The sequence below is a fragment of the Dipodomys spectabilis genome, unplaced genomic scaffold (assembly GCF_019054845.1).
Source record: "Dipodomys spectabilis isolate Male_0828 unplaced genomic scaffold, ASM1905484v1 ptg000365l, whole genome shotgun sequence".
NCBI lineage: Eukaryota > Metazoa > Chordata > Mammalia > Rodentia > Heteromyidae > Dipodomys > Dipodomys spectabilis.
The window spans coordinates 15,875,749-15,899,738 of record NW_024871042.1 but is presented as its reverse complement, the minus strand read 5'-3'; the positions used below and the strand labels follow the sequence as shown (position 1 = coordinate 15,899,738).

Here is a 23,990-nt window from a genome sequence, read left to right as displayed (position 1 = left end):
TCTGTACGGTATTTTCACAATAAAAAATAAAACTTTGTGAATTGCTGCTACAGACAACATGCAGAACAACATTATGATCCCATCAATCAGTTTTCATTTTTATAAATGTTAGTGTAGATGATCCCACCATTTTATAAATATGAAAGCAAAGGTATATTTTCTTTGGGCTGAGCCTAGCCTGATACTGTCAAAAATACACTGAACTAGGAGTCAGGAATCTTAGATCTAAATCTTGACTGAACCCTGTTACTTCTGTCTGTCCTTTGGAAAATATTTCTTGTCTCCATTTCCCTGTCAATACATGGACATTGGTCTATGAGTCATCTTCAACTAGATGACTCTTTATTTGTAAGCCTGTGTGTGTCTCAGTGATCAACACTATGGTTCCTCACAGAGACATGGGTCTCATCTGCAAATACCTCTGTCTCCTTTCCACACTGACCCTTAGAGAATATATCTTATAGCAGTGAATCACTTGCCAAATATGTATTGTTGAACCATAGGCTTTGTAGAATATGATAGGGTTTTGACATAGCCATTGAGACCTCATTAATCTGCCCTAAATATGATGAAAATCCATGTTCCTTAATGGAAAGAGTCACCAATGTTCAATTAAGAAATTTAGCTTTATTGATATGAACAAAGCTTCTATCTCAAAAGCTCAGTTGCTGAGCCTATAAAAGCCATTGATGCTAAAATTCTTGTCTGAATGCCTGGGCTGGATGAAATAGTATCTTAAGCTTATGATCTAGTTATAGAAGTTACATCCAAAGCTATGTTTAATGGGACACTATGACACCAATAGTTTTAATCAGAGAGATAGAGTATTGATATAATATTCTTGCTTTGCATAATGTGTAAGGATATTTGCAGTCAGCTGTGTATTATTGAGAAGACCAATCATCTGAAGAGTTCCGGGAATACTGGAGCTTCTCAAATTCCCTCCACGTCCAGTTCCCTGTCCTTCAGTGATTGTTAATTTGGAATACAAAAAAGAAAGCAGTTTCACTGCCTTGTTGGAGATAAACTGGAATCTGAGAGAAAATAAAATTGTCATATAACACCAGCGAGAAACCATTTATAAATTTTACCATTTGATTCCAAAACAAATATGGCTTACTTACTTGGTAAATTTTTAAATTTAAGAAATTGAAAAATAGGCTAAAAGAACACATCCAGAATGAAAATATATATAAATTCAATCAGTGTTATATGATTGTGTATTTGAGCATTTATAACAAAAAACATACTTGTGTAAGATCACATTTACCTAGTTAGTAATGGCCAACTAAGATTATAATTCAGTAATGATATATACTACTTTCTTAGAGAATAAAATGTTTTAGCATGTGACTTATTTTTAATGACTCATATCACTTAGCTTTTTTTATTCTATTCTTTTATATTTGCAAGTAAATAATGCTTCAATACATTATATGCCTCATATAACATAATATTATAAAAACTTTAAAATTTAATGTTTCTGGAGCGGTAGAGAGATGACTATATTAGTTTGTTGATTCATTCAACAAAATATGATTGAGTATATTGTCCATTAGAGTGTAATATCTTATTTTAAAAGAATCTGTCACTCTAAGACACCATCTACAATGCCATCACAGATTGGTTTTATCTTAATTTTTATTGGCATTTGTATTGGCTCTTATGTAGCTGATTCTTATTTCTTTTAATTGCATTTTCCTACCTAATTGCATCTTTCCAACATTTCCATTGATGGGAAAGCAGCCTGGTATGGAAGGTCTGGCAGGCTTTAGAATCAAACTTGAGTTCAAAGCCTGGCTCTACCTGTTCATTCTCTATGCATGTGTAGGCAAAGTTACTTAGACCTATTGCATTTTAACTGTTTTTCCTAAGTGAGAATGATAATACTGACATCCCAGGGATTGTGTCAGTGTCAAGTGGCATGATATCAAATGAAATGATATATGTAGCTTACTGGAAACATTGTGTGCTGCCCAGCACATGCTTATCAGATGAGGTCTCTCTACCCCCTTTGCCTCCAAAGGCCACCAATAGATTTGGGAGTTAAGTCCAGGTTTCCAGAAGAAATGTGCACCCTAATTAAATACAGAGCACAGTTCACTTATCTGCTCTATTTCAGAGATAGAACGTATTTAATTAAAATCTCTCTCTTACCTGACAACACACTTTCACAAGTTTGAAAACTCAACATTCTAGAAAACCTAATCCAATCACTTTAATAAAGGAATCACCCAAGTTCAAGGGAACAACCATGGAAATGTATAATGATATTTGATTTTTTCTGCCTCATAAGCAGTCACATCATATAGACATACATGTTACAGGGGTTCTATTTTAGAGATATTTTCAATTCAGTAAGAATAAGATCCCTGCCTGGGTGCCAGGACACCAACAGGCATTGGCTGTACCTTTGGCAATCTAGAACACCGGCACCTTGTCTAGAGAATGAAGTCTATACTCACCTGCAAGCAACTGTTGCCACATGGCATACAGCCCAGGTGTTCTCTTCATACACCTTTTTAACATAAGCTGAATACTCATATTTTGATATGAATTTTTTTTCTGTATTTTGATATGGAGCCGAGTTCATCTCCAAATCTCCCGATTTGTGAGTAGCCCGATAATTTTCTCTATTCTCTCCACACTCCCTGGGCTACTAGATCAGTGATTTCTTTTAAACTTACTTTTCAGTTCACATGATTTCCTTAAGCATTCTCATCCACTTTTATGTTTTTAAACCCTGCCTTCCCCGCTGAAGACTTCCCAGATCAGAGTTTTCAATGCTAACCTCATCTTAGAATGGTAAGCTCATTTATCCAACTACTGGCTAACTGTATCCATGTAAATCTCCCCCCGACATGAGGCAGCATGACTCAGAACTAATATTGAGCTTCCCTGGCTTCCTTCCAGCTGAGCCTTCTTCCTCCTGTATTTTCCTGCCCCATTTTCTTGTAAGGTAAATGCTGTTACCATTTGCTCAGTAGCCAAACTATACACATAGGACTCCGTTGAGACCCTGCCTTCTCTCTCACCTCAGTAAGACAAGTGTTTTCCAAGTCCCATGAATTCTGTCTCAGATGTGTATCCAGATATGTACATCCTCACTTCCATATTTCCAGAGCCTCTCTCCCAGACTTTATTTAATGTAGTAATCTCCTACTCTAAGCCTCCATTTTCTCCAAGCTGTTCTCCCCAATGTTCCCAAAGCCAGGTAATCTGAAACTATATGACACTATCTCTTTCCTGAGGAGGACTAGGCAGAGACTTTCAATCATCCAGGCTCACAACAATTTTGAAAAGCAAAATGTAAGCGCTAACCACTAGCTTAAGGAACTCCAGAAACAGATAGTGCCATCACCTAGAGAATCAGTGAATAATTCAGAGTCGAGTGATCAAAGTTGACAAGAGGTGAATAGAGGTAGTATGCAAGTTGCCTTGGATAGAAGGGGCCTGGGGAGACTGAGACAACTTGCTATGCCCTTCTTTCTTTTCCTTTTTCTTTTTTAGTTGTATTGGTATTGGAGCTTGAATTCAGGGCCTCATACTCTGATTTGTTGGGGTTTTGTTTTGTTTTCACTTGAGGCTGGCTGGTGCCCTACCAGCGTTTTGCTGATTAATTAGAATAAGAATCTCTGGACTTTTCCATCCAGCCTGGCTTTGAACAGGAATACTCAGATCTCAGCCTCCTGAGTAGCTAGGGTTACAGGTGTTAACCACTAGCACCTGGCCACTTTCTTTTGTAAGGTTCCTGACTGAAGGACTTGTATTGAGTCAAAACATCATTTTCATCTTCAAAAACAAAGCTATATTTCATCCCACACAATCTCCAAATGGAAATGGGTGCCATGTACTATAGTTAACCTTTCTTTCTACCTTGCTACTTCTATTCCTTATTTAATTCTCTACTCATTTTTTTCAGCTGGACAGAATCTGTAGGACTTAGCAACATGAATTTTATAAAAGCAGTGTATCCTTTTATTCCATGGCTCTGCTGACTTTGAAGAATTTTTCTAGCACTTTTGCTTTTGTTTACTTTTTCGTTACAGAATTCTTTTGATGTAACCAAGGCCCCATTATCCATAATTGCTTATCACTTTATTGTGAGCTTTAGCAGAAACCACAGGGGACTCTACTGTGTTATGAGAACCTTTGCATTGCATGACAATCTTGTTTTACAAGTTTCTTATCTCCTTTTCATTTGTTCAGTTGCTGGTCACCAGTGGCTTATAATGTCACCAGCTTCTGTTGAAAAAAACAAAAAGATTTTGTTCTGAGGGTTCTTTATCAGCAGCTCCCTTTTTGTTAGCCAGGCCTCTGGTGATTTGTGACATCATTAAACTTTCCTAGAGTAAACCAGAGCCATTCCTAACACTAGTCTTGGGGTTGTTTCCCATTGATTCCCCAGAGGTGCTAGTGCTAGGAATCCTACAGCTCTAAAATTCAAAAATCTGAACTGTTCACGTTGGTAAGGGATCACCCTTATTTTTCACGATTAGACATGGGTATTAAATATTACAAAGCAAAATTATATAAAGGTGCATATATCTCTATATAATAAGAAAATTATAACTAGATATTAAATGGAATCATGATTCAGGAAATACTATCAAAAATTATGAATACATTTCCTTAATAGTTTTTTTCAGAAAAAATATCAACCAATCACAAATGAATGCAAGGAAAAAATATAAATAAGTGGATAATCATGTTTTCTGTTAGGTCTTACTGTAAAAGAAAAGAACTTTGAAGTTATTCTTACACTTTTCATATGAATGTGAGGGCATTAATTGAAAGTCCAATATTATTTGCAAATATTAAAATTTTGCTGTCTTAAAAAAACAACATGTGAGGCCATTGCTGGTAGCTTGATCTGTAACCACAGCTACTTGGGAGGTTGAGATCTGAGCCCATCAGCATAAATTTGAGGATGGTAGCACAGGTCAGCACAGGCAAGAAGTGAGACCCTGTCTTAAATATAATCAGAATTAAAAGGGCTGGGTATGTAGCTCAAGTAGTAGAGTACCTGCCTAACAATTACAAAGCCTTGAATTCAGATCTACTACATCTACACAGTATTATGAGTTAACCTGAACTAATACCACATGGATTCATAAAATATCAAAGAACATATAGTTAACAAGAGGGAAGAGAGGGCTGACAATATATGAAAAACCTAACTATATAATTTAATCTAATGTACAAATGAATTTGACATGCAAATACACATATCTCATCAAATAAAATCGACAAAGTGTTGCATATCTAATGATCCAAATACTGATTATACATAGATTATATGATGGTGGTCATCTAAATTGGTACAAGATTTACCAGGACAACAAAGTAGACAGTCCACACACCTCAAAGCATTTACCCTTGGTGAGTAAGTAGTTGTAATTTTGAGAAGTCTATAAAAATGCTCTAAGATAACCAAAAAGACTTATGCCTAAAACATGTTCTTTATAATAATTCATTAAAAAGTATAATTAAACTGGGCACTCATGACTCACACCGATAATCCTTCCTACTCAGGAGACTAGTATATGAGGACCATGGTTTGAAGCCAGCCTGGACAAGAAAGTTTGTGAAATTCTTAACTCCAATCAACCACCAGCTAGGAGATAGCTCAAATGGTAGATAACCAGCCTTGAGTGGAAAATCTAAGGGACAGCACCCAGACCCTGAGTTCAAGTCCCAGATCCAGTGCACACATTTGTGCACACACACATACCAGAAACATAATTAGATAAATTATAATCTAAGCATAAACTTGGATATAATATAGCATGAATATATACAAATTCAAAATAATAAGGAAATTCATTCTTTATCATGTGAAGCCAAAAATGTTGGATGTGAGTTTGCACATATGGAGTATAGTTGCAGTTCTGAAAAATATTAACAAAACAAATCTGAAGTAACACAAAACAAGTATGGTTATTTTAGAAAATTGGAAGAGTGATTTTTATTTCAATTGTTACACTTTTCTATATTCTACAACTACTCAAATACAGATATTGGAAATTATCAATGGCATAACCCAAAACTTTTATTTTTAAAAATAAACTGTTATATGTGATTACAGGTTTTAAAATGGTAGTGGTAACTAAATATTTCTTCTTCTACTACTACGACTACTACTAAGAGAACATTTGGAAGTGCTTTACATGTGATTCTACATATTATAGAATTGGGGATTATAATAAATTCACTAGTTACCCAGTGAATATTTGAATATTCGAATATTCACACACACACAGCCAAAGAACTTAAAACTGTGTCTTATTTACATTGGAATATTTTGAACAGTATTTACTTTTCTTGGCCAAAGTGCTTTGCAATGTTAGAGTTCTAGTCTGTCTTCATATGGACCATTTACTCCTGAGAATGATTAGCACTCTCTTTTTTCAAAAAGAAAGTGAGAAAATTTGAAATAGTCCAAAAAGTATTAAATGGCTAGAAAAATTAATTTTGAGATTTTAGCATCGAAAATGGCATACAAAGCAGATGAGTGAAATAATTCATACAAGAGGTTCTAGTAGGCTTGTCTGGGCAGTTCATTTGAGTGTGCACAGTATTAGGTCACTTTAAAAAAAATAGATTATCATCTGAAGAAAAGCTGAAGCAGGATTAAAACTTTCCCCTTTTAGAAGGGGGACTAAGGTCACAGGCTATGTCCTACTTTTCTTTTTTAAGAACTTGAAATGAAAGGAATTGTATTGGGCAAAATACTCCTTTCATCCTAAAAAAAAGACAGGTATTTTTGGTTCCCCTCCCCACCCAGTGACCTCACATTTTGCAAGTTAGTGATGCTTTCTTCAAAATCTGCCATCTCCAGTGATAGGAGCCTTTGAAAAGAGACAGCATCCAGGCATTCTATTGGTACTAGTCTACATGGAAAGCAGAGTCTGAAAAGGAAGCATCCAGCCTTGTAGCAAAGGGCCCTGAGCTCTGCCTCACAGCCCAGTCAGGTGACCAATGAAAATGAAGCCTGGGCTTCAAAACACGTATACCTCCGAAGAGTATAAGAATGTGTTTGCTTATTTCCTCTAAACTTTAGGGTTTTGTTTTATTTTTCTTTTAGTCTTCAAGACTTTGTTTCATACCTTGCTTTGGGCTTCTTCCTGAGGTGATGCCAGTGAGGGAAGCTAAAGTATTCACACTGATTCCTAAGAGAAAGCACAGACTGAGGAACATAACAATGTTTAGAGTCAAACTACTATTCCAGCTGGGCCAGCACATAGAGTGTGGTGGTCCTGGGGGCCTTGGTGTCAACTGTCAACTAGAGTCACAGTACCTTGACTACTAGAAAGCAGAGGGCGGGCTTAGCACAGTGGGTCCTCCCAACTTTGAAAGTTAAGATTCTGTTTTATTTTCCTTTGTACTTCATTGCATTCTTTCTCATGCTCTTTTCATTCAAAGATTCAATCCCAAGACAGGATTATGATACTCCACCAGCTGTTGTGTCAGGTAGGAAAATTCTACTTCCTTTAAGACTGGATTGGAGGGGAGAGATGGAGGTTGCTTGGTTTTTCTCCAAAATTCTCAAAAGCAGTGATTCTCAATGGGGTGAGGGACCAGGAAATTTGAATTTCTATTTGGTAAGGAGGCATTGTGCCATCTTGAAAAGTATATTGAACATCAATATCAAATTTGTCTTGAAAATGAATATGTTGCTTTAAACAAAACAACAACAAAGTAAGTCGAATAACAGTTTGTCCATGGATGATACACAGGAAATAGAGTCTATTGTTCTGTGTATTGCTCGTTCTCTGTGTGAGATAAGATCATCAGAATTTCTGATAAGTAGAAAGACATTATATTTAGTAAAAATAAAAATTTTAAACTGTAGATTGAGAGGCACTGCTTTAGAGACCAGAATTCTTCTGAAATCAGAAAGTCATCCCATTTCTGCTTGCTCAGCACCCAGGATAGGGTCTGAAACATAGTAGGTGCTCAATATAATTATTTGTTGAATGAATCAAAACCTCAAATTTGTTCCATAAGTCATATTTTTGTTCAAAGTAAAACTACCAGTATTCTATTTATATAACCAAGTGGCAAAATTTGCTTTATGAATACATTAGGGTCTTAAGGACTTCAATTAACAAAAGTTAAGTTGTTCAATGAAACTAAGTTGTGAAATTTGTAGCAGAGTACAAATATGTGGAGATGGTGGGTGATTTTTTTAAGTATACAGACCGTGTGGTTTCATTTTAATTTTGAATTTGGTTTCTTGCAAATGGGGCAATTGTTCATTTTTGTTGCTTAAAAAAACTAATTGAAACACTGGTGGTCTCTGAAGAGCTTTGAACTTTTTGATCCTTTGACATGTTAGGTGGCAATAAAACATAAAATGAAAGCCATGAAGAACATTGGAAAGACAGAGCAAGAGACACAGTCCAGAAATAGCTTGAACAAAACCACAGGCAATTGAATCTGGCAACTGAGCAGTGGCTTTCAAGAAGAGAACATACTGCTCCCAACCACCCTGCTTGCTTAACTTAGCATCTGAAGGGTTGTTTGTCTCGGGTTCTTTGAGCTTGTTTAGTCATGATTAAGGCTGGATCTTTATCATGGAACTTTAAGAATGTCTCCATCGAAGAATAATGAGCTAGCTTTGAACTATGAACTCACTTTGGTCCTTTCCAAAATCTCTTTAAATTATTACTGATTAGTTATTAATTATGATGTCACAAATCTTTACCCCAAAATACATTAGCTGTCATATTTAAGGCACCATTTTCATTTAAGGTATGTTACACCCGGGAGAAGACTTTGATGTGTTGTAGTTTCTATTTTATTTTACACTCAGCATCCTTGTTTAACATCCTTATTTAAGAGTAGATGTTCTTGATAATTTACCAATAGCAGTAACAAGGAAGATGGAATCTACAACTTGCCTTCAATTCATTGTCGTGTTCTCCGTTTTCCAGAAAACAATGCAACAGCAACAAAATGTCAAAAGTATTTACTAAAAACCAATCACAGGTCAAGCTCCATACAAATCAGTCCTGCAGAAACACCGGCTAAAAAACCAAGCTCAAGAGTTTTCCATCTGATTCCCTAACATAGCCACTGAAAGTTTTTGAGTAGATGAATGATTTGGTAAAAGTAAGTTTAAGAAGCAATTTGATGGGTGCTTCGGGAAGAAAAAATAAGACTCCCACAGAACTATTAAAAAGCCAAGATATGACATGTTCACAATAAAAAACATTGCAAATTTCCAGTTTTATAGTACAGAAGATGGGACTAATATAGTTTTCATATAAAAAATAACATTTGGGAGCATTTTTACAGTGATTCTCAATAAGGTTTAACTGGTGGTTGGGCATAGTCATTAGCACATTGTTTGGTCTATCTCAAAACACAAAGTAAATGTGTGTTGCAGAAGTGGTTGTTAATTGACTGGTGGGACAATTTCAGAGACACTTGACACATTTCATATTGACCATATCAGAAAAGTAAAATAGGACATGGTGTTTCAATATCGCCTTTTCAAATATCCCAATATACCAATATTGGACACTCAATTCTTCATTAGTGTAGTAGCTAAATATGTTGTTCCAATTTATTGCAGTTTAAGACATCTGTTTGATAATCTACAGAGCCATGCCAACCTAATTTTTTTCCAACAATATTTTAAGCACTTACCAGATAGTATCTGGGTACTGACTACTGCACTAAAGCTCTAGCAATACAAATATGAATAGAAAATAGAACAATTGTTTATACATGTATGTGTTTACACACATATACATATATGTCAGACTTAAGGTTATTGTTTTTTGTGATGGTTAATTTATAAAATATGGAGGCATAAGGATCTAGAAGCAAGTATTGAGATCCTCAGGCATAAAGTGAAGCAGGAGTTGTATTTGGATGGATGAATAGTTTACCAGCTGGACAACAGAGTGAATGCATACCATGGCAATATCACAGGAATATTACAAAACTATTGCTCTTAGAAATAGTAAATAACATTGGGGTTTGAATGGCAACGAGTCCTTTGATATTTCAGAGCAACATATCACTCTGATGAATATCAAAAGTAGGCCAATATAGAGTCGGGTTCAACTAGGGATACTTTTTCAATAATGTTTTATCACCTCTAGAGTTTAGGAAGTTACATAAAACAGGTTATTATAACAGTGTAATAAGTGTTTCAGTAAGAACAAATACCATTATGTTTAAGTTTGTTAACTCATAAGTGAGATGCTCAAATTCAGAAGTGATTTGTGTGAGTTACTAATTGTGCCTAATTGGTAAACTTACTGAACTCTCTGTAGCCTATATAACTTATTTGAAGACAATACCCTGATAAGATTATAGTAATCATTGGAAGAGTTAAAAAATATAAATCACATCTTGGCATAAAGTATGTACTCAAATATTATTAACCACAACTGTACTTACCATAACTGTTTACATTGTGTTTGCTAGCTAGTTAAGGAATATAAATCTATATTGGAAAGCCTCCTTAATTTGGAATTGGTAAGAAAAATCAAAGATTTGGTAAAAATCTGTCTTTTGCTGCCTTTTCTTGGATGAGCAAGGATTCTTGGGCAGTGTTCAAGCTACTTCAAAGAGCAAAGGCATTTTTAAGCCCTAAGCAACATTTGTTTTCATGGATACCATGAAGTAATTACAAATGATTTACATCTCTTAATTAAAAATTAGACCCATTAGTACCTCCAATTAACACAATTAGCCATTAAATTGTATTTACAGTAAAGACATGACAAAATTATAAATGTTCCCACAAGCCACACATGTAAACCAGTGTAATTTCTTTACTCAGATACTGGGCATTGACTTTGATTGCAAAACTGTGTTTCTTGAAGTGTACTAATTAATTGAATTGTTTTTCTTTTCAATAAGTTTTAATAAAAGAAATCTTGCTTTGCTATTCATTCAACTAATAGTTGCCTGTTTTCTAGGGTACTAAAGGGACACAGACAAGATTGTATAGAATACATTCTCTGCCCTTAAAGAGCAGAGAATCAAGAAGCATTGTATTCACAAATTGATACGTTGAATTTACCCCCCTTTGTACAACTACTTAAAAGTATAAAGAATTTTTAAAAAATAAAAATAAAGAAAGAACAGAAAACCAGAGGACTTATAATGAACAATCATAAACACAGCATGTGACAATATCCTTATTTGGCTAAAGAGCTGGACTTTGTACCTTTTATTTGCACAAGTTTGACACACAGATATATGCTTGTTGAGTTATTAGGATTTTGCTGGTTCATTTATATCATTCAATAAATTATAAAAATGGAGAAACTTTTTTTAAGGGCTGAGACTGGGACTGGAACCCAGTACCTGCCGCTTTAGCTCATTGGCTAGAGTTCTACCAAATGAGCCATTCTTTTTATCCTAAAGAATCTTTTTTGTTCAATTATTTTTGTTTGAAAATGCTAAAACTAGAGAGGTTACAAATATATAAGTCAAGCAAAGAGTAGATTTCCTTTTGGACACTGTTACCCATTCCCTTGTTCTCTCCAAGGTTTCCCCTCCCATCCCAAACACAAGTTGTATAGTTCATTTAAATTTTTTTTTTATTGTAAAGACACTGTACAGAGGGGTTACAGTTACATGAGTAAGGTAATGAATTTATTGCCTACTAAGCATTGTTACCTCCTCCTTTGTTTTTCCCCTACCATCCCTTCCCATATAGTTCATTTTTAACATCATTTCCAATAGGTACCATTACTGCATTTGTTACTTTTGTTACTCTTTGCCCCAGACAATCATTTTTTAAAAAAAAAAAAAAGACTTCTTGTGAGTTCATAATTTTTCCTTGTCTGTTCATATAATTTATCCTAAATGATATATTACCAATAGTCTTACTCTATTCTATTGTTTATTCCATTTACCCGGGGTGGCTGCTTCTTTTTTATATTTTACTTTGTACTCTGTAGAAGAAAGAAAGCTTCCTGCTCTTGTCAGAAAACCAAACACTGTGCAGGGCAAGCCTGTCCTCTGTGGCAATATCAGAGCAAATTACCATTGGCAAGGTACAGCACACTCATCACCTGAGAAGGCCTTCCTATGTAATGCTGACTTCAGCAGAGCCGTCAGCAAGAGGCAGCCACTGACTCAGAATGCTCCACGCAGCAGCGTGCAGTGTCACTTGTAGCTTAATCATTAACCCAATAACAGAGCCCACCTAACAGGAGGGATCTGACATATGCAAGTTACATGCTCACCAATCAGTACATCTGGTCATGAGAACCCAGGATTCCCTTTTTAATCATCAACACAAAGTGGCAACTTGAGGCTCCACTCAGAGAAGCCAGCAGTGAATTGACTGAGATCCAGCACTTGCCTAAGGCAGGCTTGAGACATCTGATCCTGGAGAAAAGCTGCCTAACAGACTTGTTCACATTTCTCCAGACTCCTTGTGAAATTACTTTATCAGAAAGTAAAATGCCGGAACCAAGTGATTGTATGTCCCAGTTGAAATGCTTTCTGTGAGTTAAAATTTAGCATTTTAATCTCTTCTTTCTTAAGAGTGTGACATATAACACAAACATTTAAGAAAACATTACTAACTTTTCTAGTGATGAGACCATGAGTAAAATTACCACTTATTACAAAAAGCACAAGATGATAAATGATTCCCGAGTTTAGGGCCTGGACCAGTATCTCTTTCCAGATGAATGGATTTGCTGCTTTTGGAATGAATGATGGTGTAAAAGAGAAAACTCAATTTGTCTCCCTTGCCTAAGTCATAGGATAATTCAAATTAAATTGGGTACAACACATTTTATCCCAATTACTCCCAAATGTGCATTGATTTGTTGTTTTCAGTTGTGCTTTTTAATATAGTATTATTTTGTAATCCTAACACAAATTTAACACAGAAACCCAAAACCCCTAATTCCTATTATTATCAATGAAGTAATGCCCGTAGGTTAAGAGATGTTGACATACTATAATGTCCCAATAAAAAGACAAAATGAAGCCAGGTGCCCCTCAGCTCATGCCTATAGTTCTAGCTACTCAGGAAGCTGAGATCTGAGGATCGAGATTCTTCAGAGCTAGTCCAGGTAAGAAAGTTCATGTGAGTGTTATCTCCAATTAACCACCAGAAAACCAGGAATGTCACTGTGGCTCAAAGTGGTAGAACACTAGCCTTGAATGCAAGAACTCAGGGACAGGGCCCAGGTTCTGCATTCAAGTCCCATGACTTAAAAAATAAAAGAAAAAGAAAAAGAAAAAGATGACTTTGAGAATGTGTTGCTCTTATCTAAAAGTTCCCCCAGCAGGCAATGGTTTTATTCACCCACACACAGCTGTGCATAGGAAACAATATGGGGTATTAGTATGGGATAATAAATACTATGGTAATGAGAAATAGCTTTTAGAATCAAGATGGTTCATAAGTTTCCTGGTCCCACTAGACAAAAATTACATCGCAATGAGAGTCTCTGAGATTGTCTGTACTTTACTTTTCCTATCCATAAGTGTAAATAATAATATATTGGAATCTTTTTTATCTGTACATAACAGTGATGTGTGAATGCATTGAGATGCTGTCCTAGGAAGAATCTGACTCTCTGCCACTGTTAAGTCTTTGAGGCTCCCTTCCCTACCCTTAGGAAAGTGTCCGAGGACTATTTGGAATATCATTAACCTCACATCAGCTTTGATAGATCAGAATCTTAAGTGTTTTAAAATACAGTTTGTAATACATAAAAATATAAGGAATATTAGAGGAGGTCATTGCACATCTTTCTAATTGTCTGAACTTTTATGATGTTATTAGCCAAATTCATGTAAGAAATAAATCATAAATACTTCTTCACAATGCAAAAATGACCTAACAATGGTTATTTTTCCATATATTATGCTCACAGGAAGATTCTAGAAAGTAATGAAAAATGATTATTACACATACTTTCCATTTTCTGTAATTAAAACTTTGAAATATTGACTAGAGACATCACTGACTCAAATGTTAATAGAAGATTTTGAATATATATGATTTTAGGGAAATTGTTTATAAGCGCACATGACTGTGCGTATGTATTATATGTACATGGAAATAAAGGTGAGAATAATGGTTGTAATTATACCAGTGGTTTCAGAATATTAACAGTGACCTCTACCACTCCTGCAACTTCTACTCATCACATCTCAACAGTATGACATTGGAGGCAATTGTAGTCTAAAGGCACGGAGAAATCTTATGTGAATTCATCCACTTACCAAAGGGTCAGAATCTTCATAGCTGATTGACTGCTACTGTTCAAATATTTCATGTTTTTTATACTGAAGTCAAATTTTATTTTTTAACATTTTTTATCGTCTCCATTCTCTTTAGATAGTTGTCCAAAGTGATTTCAATGTAACCTGTCAGTATAGTGCATCTTAATCAACGTCACCCCTTCTGACATTCTTCCCTGTCTCTCCCAACACTATTCATCCCTTCAATTTACCTGCTTGTATTTTACATGTTGTACATTGCTGAATACAAATTTTAAATGGTGGATTTCGTTCCTTGTGTGTCACACGTACAAGCTAAAATCTTTTGTGTTTATTTGATGTGAGATTTTCAGAACCCTGTAGTTTATAGAATTAACAACACATTTGCGATTAGCACTATAGATAATGTATTTTAAATTATATATTGATATAATTCTGTATTCTGATTGAAACCAAAGTCTCCTGCTACTGGCGAGCATTTGTTTTCCCAAACTATGTGTCATAAAATACTTATATTTATCAAAGCTAAGCAGGTACCATTTAAATTCCATCTGCTTTCTAAGGTACTGCAGATTCTACTTTCTTTTCTGTGACTGAGTTTCATTCACTTTGATAATGTGGACTATACCAGAAACTATGTATTATTTCTTATCAGGTGAGTCCTTTTTCATTTGTCTTACTGACCTATGCACTTAGGTGCATTCACTGAGCTTTTCCTTTGATTAAATATTGATGGAAAAGCCATCAGCTAAATGACCTTGATACTATAGAGCCAAACGGTAATCACTCTGCATCAAGTTTCCTTACAAATGGAAACAAAACTCTTGGAAAGGTTTTAACTAATGATGTCCTTTGATTTACATGAAATAGAGTTATTTCAGATGACAGCAAAACCAGGCTGGCTTAACAGTGATGGCTTTCAGGCCCCTGTATGGCTTACAGAGTCCAGCCATCTGCCCAAGAGACAGAGATCTGGGGAAGCACAGGACTCTAGATTCAGAAAATGTGGATTCTCTTCATAAATGAGCAGTTACTTCCGTAAACCTAGTTTACTGAAGCACATACCATTCGGCTCAGGGGTCATCTTGGAGAATTGGTTTACATATCTGTTCTGAGATTTTGCCCTCATACCTTGAGAAGGGAAAACACGAACTGATAGCATATTCTGCATTGGATTTGTTCAGAAAGTGAAGGACAATTGAATAACTGGGTGTATTAAGTGTTATCTAGAAGGTAGGAGGGTTAAAGCAAGACTAGTTTTGCCACTGACAAAGACAGAGTGCTTGTTGATGTCAGAAAGAAAAAGAGACATATTATTCTTTTTATATATGAAGTCTTGTCCCTGTCTTTTATCACAGGACCTTGTTTGATAATTGTTGTTAATCATGGAAAATTGTCTAATTACAAATGTGATGACCTTGCAAATAAATAGCTACCAGCTAATTAAAGGTTACTTGACATTTTTCCATACATTCTTTTGTTATCTCAAGGACAATTATAATATTGTCAGACAAAAATATAACAAACACTGGTCTTGATAAAATATAAATAGATACCTGATATATGTCAAGATGTAACATGGAATTATTTGCATTGCAAAGAAAAATTTAAACACAGAAAGAACACACTATGTGTCAAGACTTGTACTTAAGTGCTTTATGTGGACTGATGTAAAATATTTGATGGACAATATCAATGTCCTCTACAAATGGGTTCACCTTAAGTTAAGATGAACACACATATTTATGTTCTTTCAATCTTTGTGTTTTATCTTTTTGCTTGAAATCAGAACCTTGAGCTCTCACTCAACTTTCTTCTTATGGCTGGTACTTTACGTAACATTTGAGCCATATCTCCAGTCTAGCATTTTGCTGGTTGATTGGAGAAGGCATCTCACAGTCTTTATTGCCAAGGATGGCTTGAAACTGAGGTACCCTAAAGGTGTCATCCTCCTTAGCAGCTAGTATTAAAGGCATGACCAGCTTCTTTTAGACATTTTGAACTTTTTCAAGTTCCAAACTGAGACCAACCATGTTTGGTCAGAAGGTGACTACCCTTTTAATGGAAAATAATTATTTGATATGATCTTCAAGTTTCCTTTTAACTTCAAATACCTGATTCATTATTTCTCCTCTCTTCCTATCCTGTTTACTCAAATCATATTCCCATTTTTATCAGCATTATCCTTTCTTCTATGTTCTTAACTTTGTGGATCTTAGCCAGTTTTTATGGTACTACAGAATTAATTAAATCTATCTCACACATACCCTCTTCAGCATATACTTATGCCTTATGATGTTTCCTCTGTATAAGAATTATATAGATCCTTTCTATGTCAAGGTTCTCAGACACATTTAATAATTTCTTTCTCTTCATCAATGATGCCATCTGCTTCTTCTCCAGTTATCACATAGGCAATTCCAAGTTTGTGATTTTATCTTTTCCTCTTGAAAGTTTTTTTTTTGATGTTTGCTTTTGTTTTGTCTGATTATTGATACTGGTGCTTAAATTCAGGGCCTTCCAGTCTCATTTGGCTTTTTCATTTGAGACTGATGTTTCCTTTTTTTTTTTTGCTTAGTGTTTTTCCTGAGGGAAGCTTAACATTCAAACCAATTTATAGTTCCTTTGCATGGCTGATAAGTATCATAATATCTTTTAATAGATGACTAGACAGAAATACAAACATTATAAGGTTAATGTCAAGACTGATGTTCTACTACTGAGTCATGCCTCCACTTTCAGCCTTTTGCAGGTTAATTGGAGGTAAGAATCTCATGGACTTAACTTAATCATAATCCTCAAATTTCAGCCTTCTGAGTATCTAAGATCACAAACATGAGCTACTGGTACTCAGCTTCTCAGCCTTAATTTCCATGCCAATATTTTCAACTATTGTCTAGATGGCTTTAATCTATACCTTACACCCTTAGCTGACTCACCAGTAGTTCAAAATTCATAGTTACAATTCTAGCCTCATTATCTTTCATCACAGTCCAATCTCTCCTGCAGACTTCTCTTGGACTCAAGGAAACATTGGCAAAGATTACTTCTCTAAGCCGAGATTCTTAAAGTTAAAATGTGGCTAGGAGTTTAGGATTGTTATGGTCTTTGTCAGTGGCTTAGAGTAGTATTTTCCTTTATAGGTACAAATCATATGATTTAATAATCATCTAATCTTGGAACAAGACTGCAAATCTCTCATGAATTGTGAACCATATTTCTTCCAGTCAACTGTGCTTAAAATCTCAGGAACATTTTGGAACACTCTCTCCTGCATGCAATATTTTTCACGAAGATTCCACTTACATATAACATTTTGGATTTAACTTGCTCATTTTCCTCCATTACTGTGGCCCACGTCAGGTCTTTGTACCTTTTTAATTTCATTATTGATGTCTAGTGAAGATGTGTGAAGGCCATACCATTCAGTAGAAGCACAGTCTATAGTATGATTGTTCTTCAATCTCACTGTGAGAGTAAATGTAACTTTTCCTGCAAAGAACGTTCTTCTTCCTGCAGCTAATCTCTGTCTGTGGACTCTCATAGATTCTTCTTAGGTTCTTCTTCTGTCCAATGCCAATTTCAGCTAATGGTTAAACATATAGACCTTTGCAGGCAGTAGCAAATAAAGCAGTATTCCATGAGCCTGTCAAAAGGTTGAACATTCCAAAGTCCCTACCAATCATACCTTTCAGAACTTGGCAAAGAGAAATAATAGTTTTGGAAAAATAGTTGCCTGTTAGGCAGTATATTCGTTCTCCTTGACTAGTCTAAATTATGTCCCAAGATTAAGCTGAGAAAGCTATTTCACCTAGATGATTACATCCCATTGGTCCCCTGAAGAATTGCTTTTCATAAAGTATTCCCTGGCACGAAGCCATTCTGCTATGGCTGAAGGACATTATAATAAATAGCCCCTGGAAACTTGCTTGCTTACTGGAAGACTAAATTGTTCATTACACTACAGTGTCTTTGCCTTGCAGACTCACGCCTCTCTTGCCTCCACACTGGAAATCATTCTTCTGGGCACCTGGTTTATTTTCTTACCTAATGGACACAATAGCTTCTATACATTGTTGCCAAAGAACTCTGATAAACTTTTCATAGTATTTACTTTATCCATCTGCTTGATCACTTCATCTTTCCTTCATTCTTCCTCACTTTTCTGAGCTATTTTATACTACAATATTTTATACAAGTTTGAAAGCTATGTGAAGTCCTTTTCAGAAGGAAGGTAAGAAACAATTGAATAAATTATGGAAGTGAAGAATTTTGGTATGTTATTTTCCCAGTCAAAAACTGTAAGTATAGATGAATACTGTGGCTCACTCCTATAATCTTGGTTAAAATTGAGAGGATTATGGTTTAACTCTTGACCTAGCAAAAGGATTGTGAAACCCCATTTTGATCATGTTGATTCTGAAATTTCTTCCTTGCTGCACATGTGGTCTCTGTTGGTCACAACTCACCAATCTCCGATGATACAGGTCTTCTGATTTCCACTGCCAGATGTGATATTATTTTATTTGAGAAACTCTCAAAGCATTATATTAGAACCTGTTGTGCTCCACCAGATACTATAAATAACCTACCAATTGTCCTCTACCCCAGCTTAAGGTTGTAGGTTCTTAAAAGTATAGAGAAATAGTTATTAACTAAATAAGTGACTCCTACATATAGGAGTGCTGATTGCTAGAAGGATCTTTGGTACAATCCTAACCTTCACTTCAAAAGACTAAAATATCAGGTATCATATAGGCTCAAAACATTTAGAATTATGAATCAACTAAGTATGAAAGGTGAAAAATGAAATACAAAGAGTTAACTAAGAAATTTGAATTAGCTAAACACAAAGAACTTTCTGAATGGAATTTTAGAAAGCCTCATGAACGAGGAAATAGAAGAAAAATTAAAAGGTTTTGGAGAAAGTAGGGTCATTGGGAAATGTTCATTGCATAACGTAAGGTATTAGTAGGAACCTATGATGTGTCTGTTAGATATATGTGTGCCCTTCAGCAGTATCATTTATCCAAAAGGTCTCATTTGGTTAATTATTTTCTGTAGATAGCCATCACACTCATCTGTCTTACTAACATGATTATAATTGATTCCCTAGAGTCACCTTGGGAAAGTAGTTTCATACCCTTTTAATTGCCAAAGTCCCTTATGTGCACACTGTTGCAGTACTTCCAGGTCCCAGCATTGTCGCATCTTTGCCTGCCTTATTATTATTATTTTAATCAATCAATAGCATGTGTCGTGCCTTTCATAGACTTTCTGGGAAGCGTGTGTCCAGCTTTCCCATTGTCATTGTGAATGATAACCAAGACAAATAAAGCCTCTAGCTCATTTCATTAATAAAGTGTAAACAAACACCATGACACACCTTTGAGTGATGCATAATCATATTAAGAGCCTGTTGAAGAAGGACAATCAGGTAGTGGACATTGGTTTGCCTTAGTGGGATCTTTCAGTCATGATCCCACCAGGACCTCTCTCCTCTTCTCTTTCTCATTTGTTTTATCCAAATCCATCCTGACAGTCCACAAGGAATTTAATTAGTGTTTTCTAAATAATGTTGAAAACTCTTGCAGATTATCAAGATTCATAGGGATAAATCATTAGACTTGAAAGCCATTCTTTTCCATTGTTTCTGCCTGTGGATTTTCATTTCTTGAAGAGACCGTTTTCCTCTTACTTTATCTTACAGATAAAACTGAATATAAATGTTAAGTAAGCAACCATTGTGTTTGTTTTTTTAATTCTTTTAGCATTCATGCAAGTAAGACTTCTTTTCATTCCATTAAGGAACATATCTCTGATTGTTTGCTCTTGACGTTGGTTAGTTCAGACAAAAGTTATAGTTTTGTTAATCCCTTAAAATCAATTAAATTCTTTTACCTTTGGATTTATAATTTTCAAGTCTGTTGACTTTCAAATCCACACTACTGGCATTTGTATTTTACACCCAAACCATTTAAACTTCAAGTTCCTTTGAGAATTTGCTAAGATGCCAAACTATATATAAGCAAATTTGAATAGTGCCCATGTCCTAAAATTCCTTCTTTGGGAGTCTCACCAAGAATGCAATGGCATTATTTTACTCAGCTAAAGAAAAATCACAGCAGCTTAACAGGCTTTACTACATGTCAACCAATGCACTCCTGCTAAATAAAGCATAAGAAAGGCAGTGTGTGCTTACTGTGCTCACTTCTGCAGTGGGTTCTGCTCATTAACTTTTTTCCATGGTAAGTTACTCTTGAGTGACCAGGTAAAATGAGAAGACATGAGAATCTGGCAGGTCAGAGGAAGTTGCTTGTAGCTTCAATGCTGGGCTGATAGTGCACAGAAAAACAGTGAACACAGCCAGGTGCCACTGGCTCATACTTACAATCCTAGCTACTCAGGCAGATAACTGACAACCCAGCTAGATAAATCCAATTGACTCTTATTTCCAGTTAACCAGCAAAAAGCTCAAAGTGGAGATATGGCTCAAATGGTGAAAAAGCCAAATGACAATGTGAGGCCCTGAGTTCAAGCCTTAGTACTGGCACAAGAAAGTCTCTCATCTACAATTAACCACAGCTCCATGGAGCTGTGGCTCAGGTGATAGAGCACTAGCCTTGAGTGAAAAAGCTAAGGGATAGCACACAGTAGTATTTTACACACACACACACACACACACACACACACACACACACACACACACACACACACACAAAACTCCACAAGCTTTGAAGAAGATGAATCTTTTAACAGTCTTCCATGTATTCTTTGTAAGTTCTTTCTGGCACTCCCTTTCTCTCTATAAATGAAGATGATACCAAAAGAGATATAGTATGAGTGTTCGTTGAGGTATTAGAATTGTTTTCATATCTCAACCCTCTTTACTTCCCAGGGTTTCATATTTCTGAACACGTCATCTAAGCCAGTGGTTCTCTGAAGTCCTAGTCTAGTAGCATCAGCTCCTCCCAGGAATTTGTTAGAAGTGTAAACACTAGACCCACCAAATCCAAAACTGTAAATGAGGCCAGAAGTATCTCTTTAAATAGTTCTCCAGGAAATTTAAATACATACATAAACTTGGCCAGATAGTCACAATCTTGTGTGCAATGGGGAGAAGATAAAATAATTAAGAAATGGAAGATTAAATTAAGCTGTTGATGAAAGGAAAGTACTACAGTGTTGATCACTTTTCACTATTCCAACTCTTTCCTTCTTTCCAGAAATGTGGTAAATGTCACTATTTTATTTGATAATTTGCCTTCTTTGGCTTAATATGTTTGTAAAGATGAACAGAATTTAACTTTGGTTGGAAAAGGGTACAAAGTTGGCCTTGAGGGGAAATCAGTAGGCCTCGATTTTATGGAGACTCTATCCTACAGAACATGTTATTTAAAACTATTTATACAAAATATTAAATTTCAGAACTCCTGAAAAGAAAATCAAATGAGTCAGCACATTGGCTTGGTGTCCACTATGGCATGGTTAGTTACGAAGAAGTGACTCTTATACCAGGCTGCAGTGGCTCGTGCCTGTAATCCTACTGATGAACAAGAGAGCCACATGGCAGATTCTTGTTCTCCAATGATATTGCACTATAGAAATCAATGGAGGAACAGCAAACACCATTTTAAAGTAAAAGTGTATAAAGAGAAAGTAAGCTCTACTCAGAAGCATGAGCAGCAGGACCAGAAATCGGTTGTTCAGCTTTGTGGTCCTGGGCTGTTGCTTGATGTTGCCCCATCCAACTCCCATGTCTCTCCTCTTTCTACACCTCAGACAATATCTACGTGTTTGCATAAGGCCAGATCTTCTCCTGGGCAGTAGCCACAAGATGGTGAGCTGGCCTGGGCTCTTGGTTGGTTGGTTTGAAACAATCCAGACCCTCTCTTAGGTGGTGGTCTGGTGTTCAGAAAAAGGTAGGTTTGGCCTGAGACATGGCAGGACCCAAGGCCCTCCCCTGGGTGGTGGCCATTGGTGGGGGGAGGCGGCAAGCTGGCCAAACTGGCTCACTGATGTCCTTCACTACCTCCTTAGGAATCTGAGACCTGAGGATCAAGGTTCAAAGCTAGTCTGGAAAGACAACTCCAAGAGACTCTTATTTCCAGTTGACCAGTGAAAAGTCAGAAGTGGAAAAGTGACTCAAATGGTAGAGCTCCAACTTTAAGTAAAAAAGCCAAGTGAGACTTTGCAGCCCTGAGTCCCAGTACTGGCAGGCACATGCTTGTACACGCACACACACACACATCGTGTAGAATCACAGAATTCAGCCCTCATCTCCTGGTCATGAGACAATGGAACCATCATTTCTCACAAATACATCTGCAGTGAAGTGGATGTAAAAAAAAATGCCTTCCGGTTTTTTTACATGAGAGATTTTCCTAATATCATGAAGTAAAGCTGTTTTCAAAATAGACCAAGATCATACGATGTCAACCAACTTCTGTCTCCCTTGTACATTGCTTTGAGCCTCTAGCAATTAGGATAATAACTAAATTGGCTCTTTTTTACTTTCCACTGGTGTCAGTAACGACTAAGAGGATTACCTTATATTTGGATATTAAGGGGTTTGCAGAGCTAGCAGCATCTAATCCTTCTCTTTCACTGTTTGTATTTATAAAACATGAAAAACTAGAAACAAAGCTCTTAGCTGAGTCCCCAATTTCATATTCAAGATTGACCTTCAATGTCTGCAGACTGACATTGAGTCACTGCTAGTAAGGATGGATGTACATTCTTTTCTAGTTTTTGCTTTTCTCAGTATCTGCATAATAGGTCTGTGTAAAACTGGGAAGAAATTTCCTTATGCATATATTTATTTATTTTCTGTGCCCTTCACAATTTTTTTTAAGTTTTTGTTTTCATCTTTTGAAACTTGCTGTTGTTTTTTTGGGTTCTTAGTCCAAGAAGAAATTTCATGAAAAAAAACAATATTCAGAATAGTAAACATAAATTCATCATGAAGTTGGTATTTTGGAAATCATACAGATTTCCTTATGGAAGACATTGAAGCGTAATTTCCTAAACGTCCTCTATAGCAGTAGATCTAAAATTTGGAAGCAGATTCGATTTGCAGAGTCAGCATTAAATATCTCACACCCAAGGCCTGCTCCAGACTAATTAAATCAGGATATCCATGAGTAGATAATCACAATATTGTTTTACATCTTCCCATCACTCCAATGCTGAGCAAAATCTGAAACCCAGCATTTTATGAGTTATTAGTGGTTTAAAACCAAACAAATGAAAACTCATTTAGGATTTAACTAAGCAAAGTACATTTTGCCTTCTTAGAAGCAATGAAAGACTCACAATAAACATTTGCATATTAAAACTCTAAGTAAGTCCCACAAAAGAGAAAGTCAATAATGCAAAGAATGCAAAAGGCAAAGATTAAGAAGAGAAAACTAGAATACTTAGGTTGATGTATTTCTTTTTTATGTGGGTTTTCTCAGAGTTAGCTTGATGCATGCAACAACCATAACTTATTAAAAGGTATCCAAAGAAAACTTTTTTTCTGAAATGCTTGAATGTATTATTAGACCCAGAGTTTTCTGAACCCTCTTGTAGCATTTGTAGCATTTGATTTTTAAAAGGATTTAACCTAAAGATTCAGGAAGTAATCAGTGTCTAATAGAACAGGATTTTGAATCATGGCACCATGTGAAATGTAGATCAGCAAAGTGAGTCTCCAAATATTCACAGAGCAACAGTTACATAAGTGATATGTAGCGGAATTTAACATTTAGTAACAATAGAAGGAT

General features: G+C 35.8%; 1 protein-coding gene across 1 annotated transcript in view; it reads left to right on the top strand.

Moving 5' to 3' along the window:
* Rbms3 (RNA binding motif single stranded interacting protein 3) overlaps positions 1–23,990 on the top strand; it is a 743,920-nt gene that overhangs the window by 687,441 nt on the left and 32,489 nt on the right. Inside the window, exon 12 of the mRNA XM_042666502.1 lies at positions 7,426–7,473. Within this exon, the coding sequence (XP_042522436.1) occupies positions 7,426–7,473 (48 nt within the window). The remainder of the gene's footprint in view (positions 1–7,425; positions 7,474–23,990) is intronic.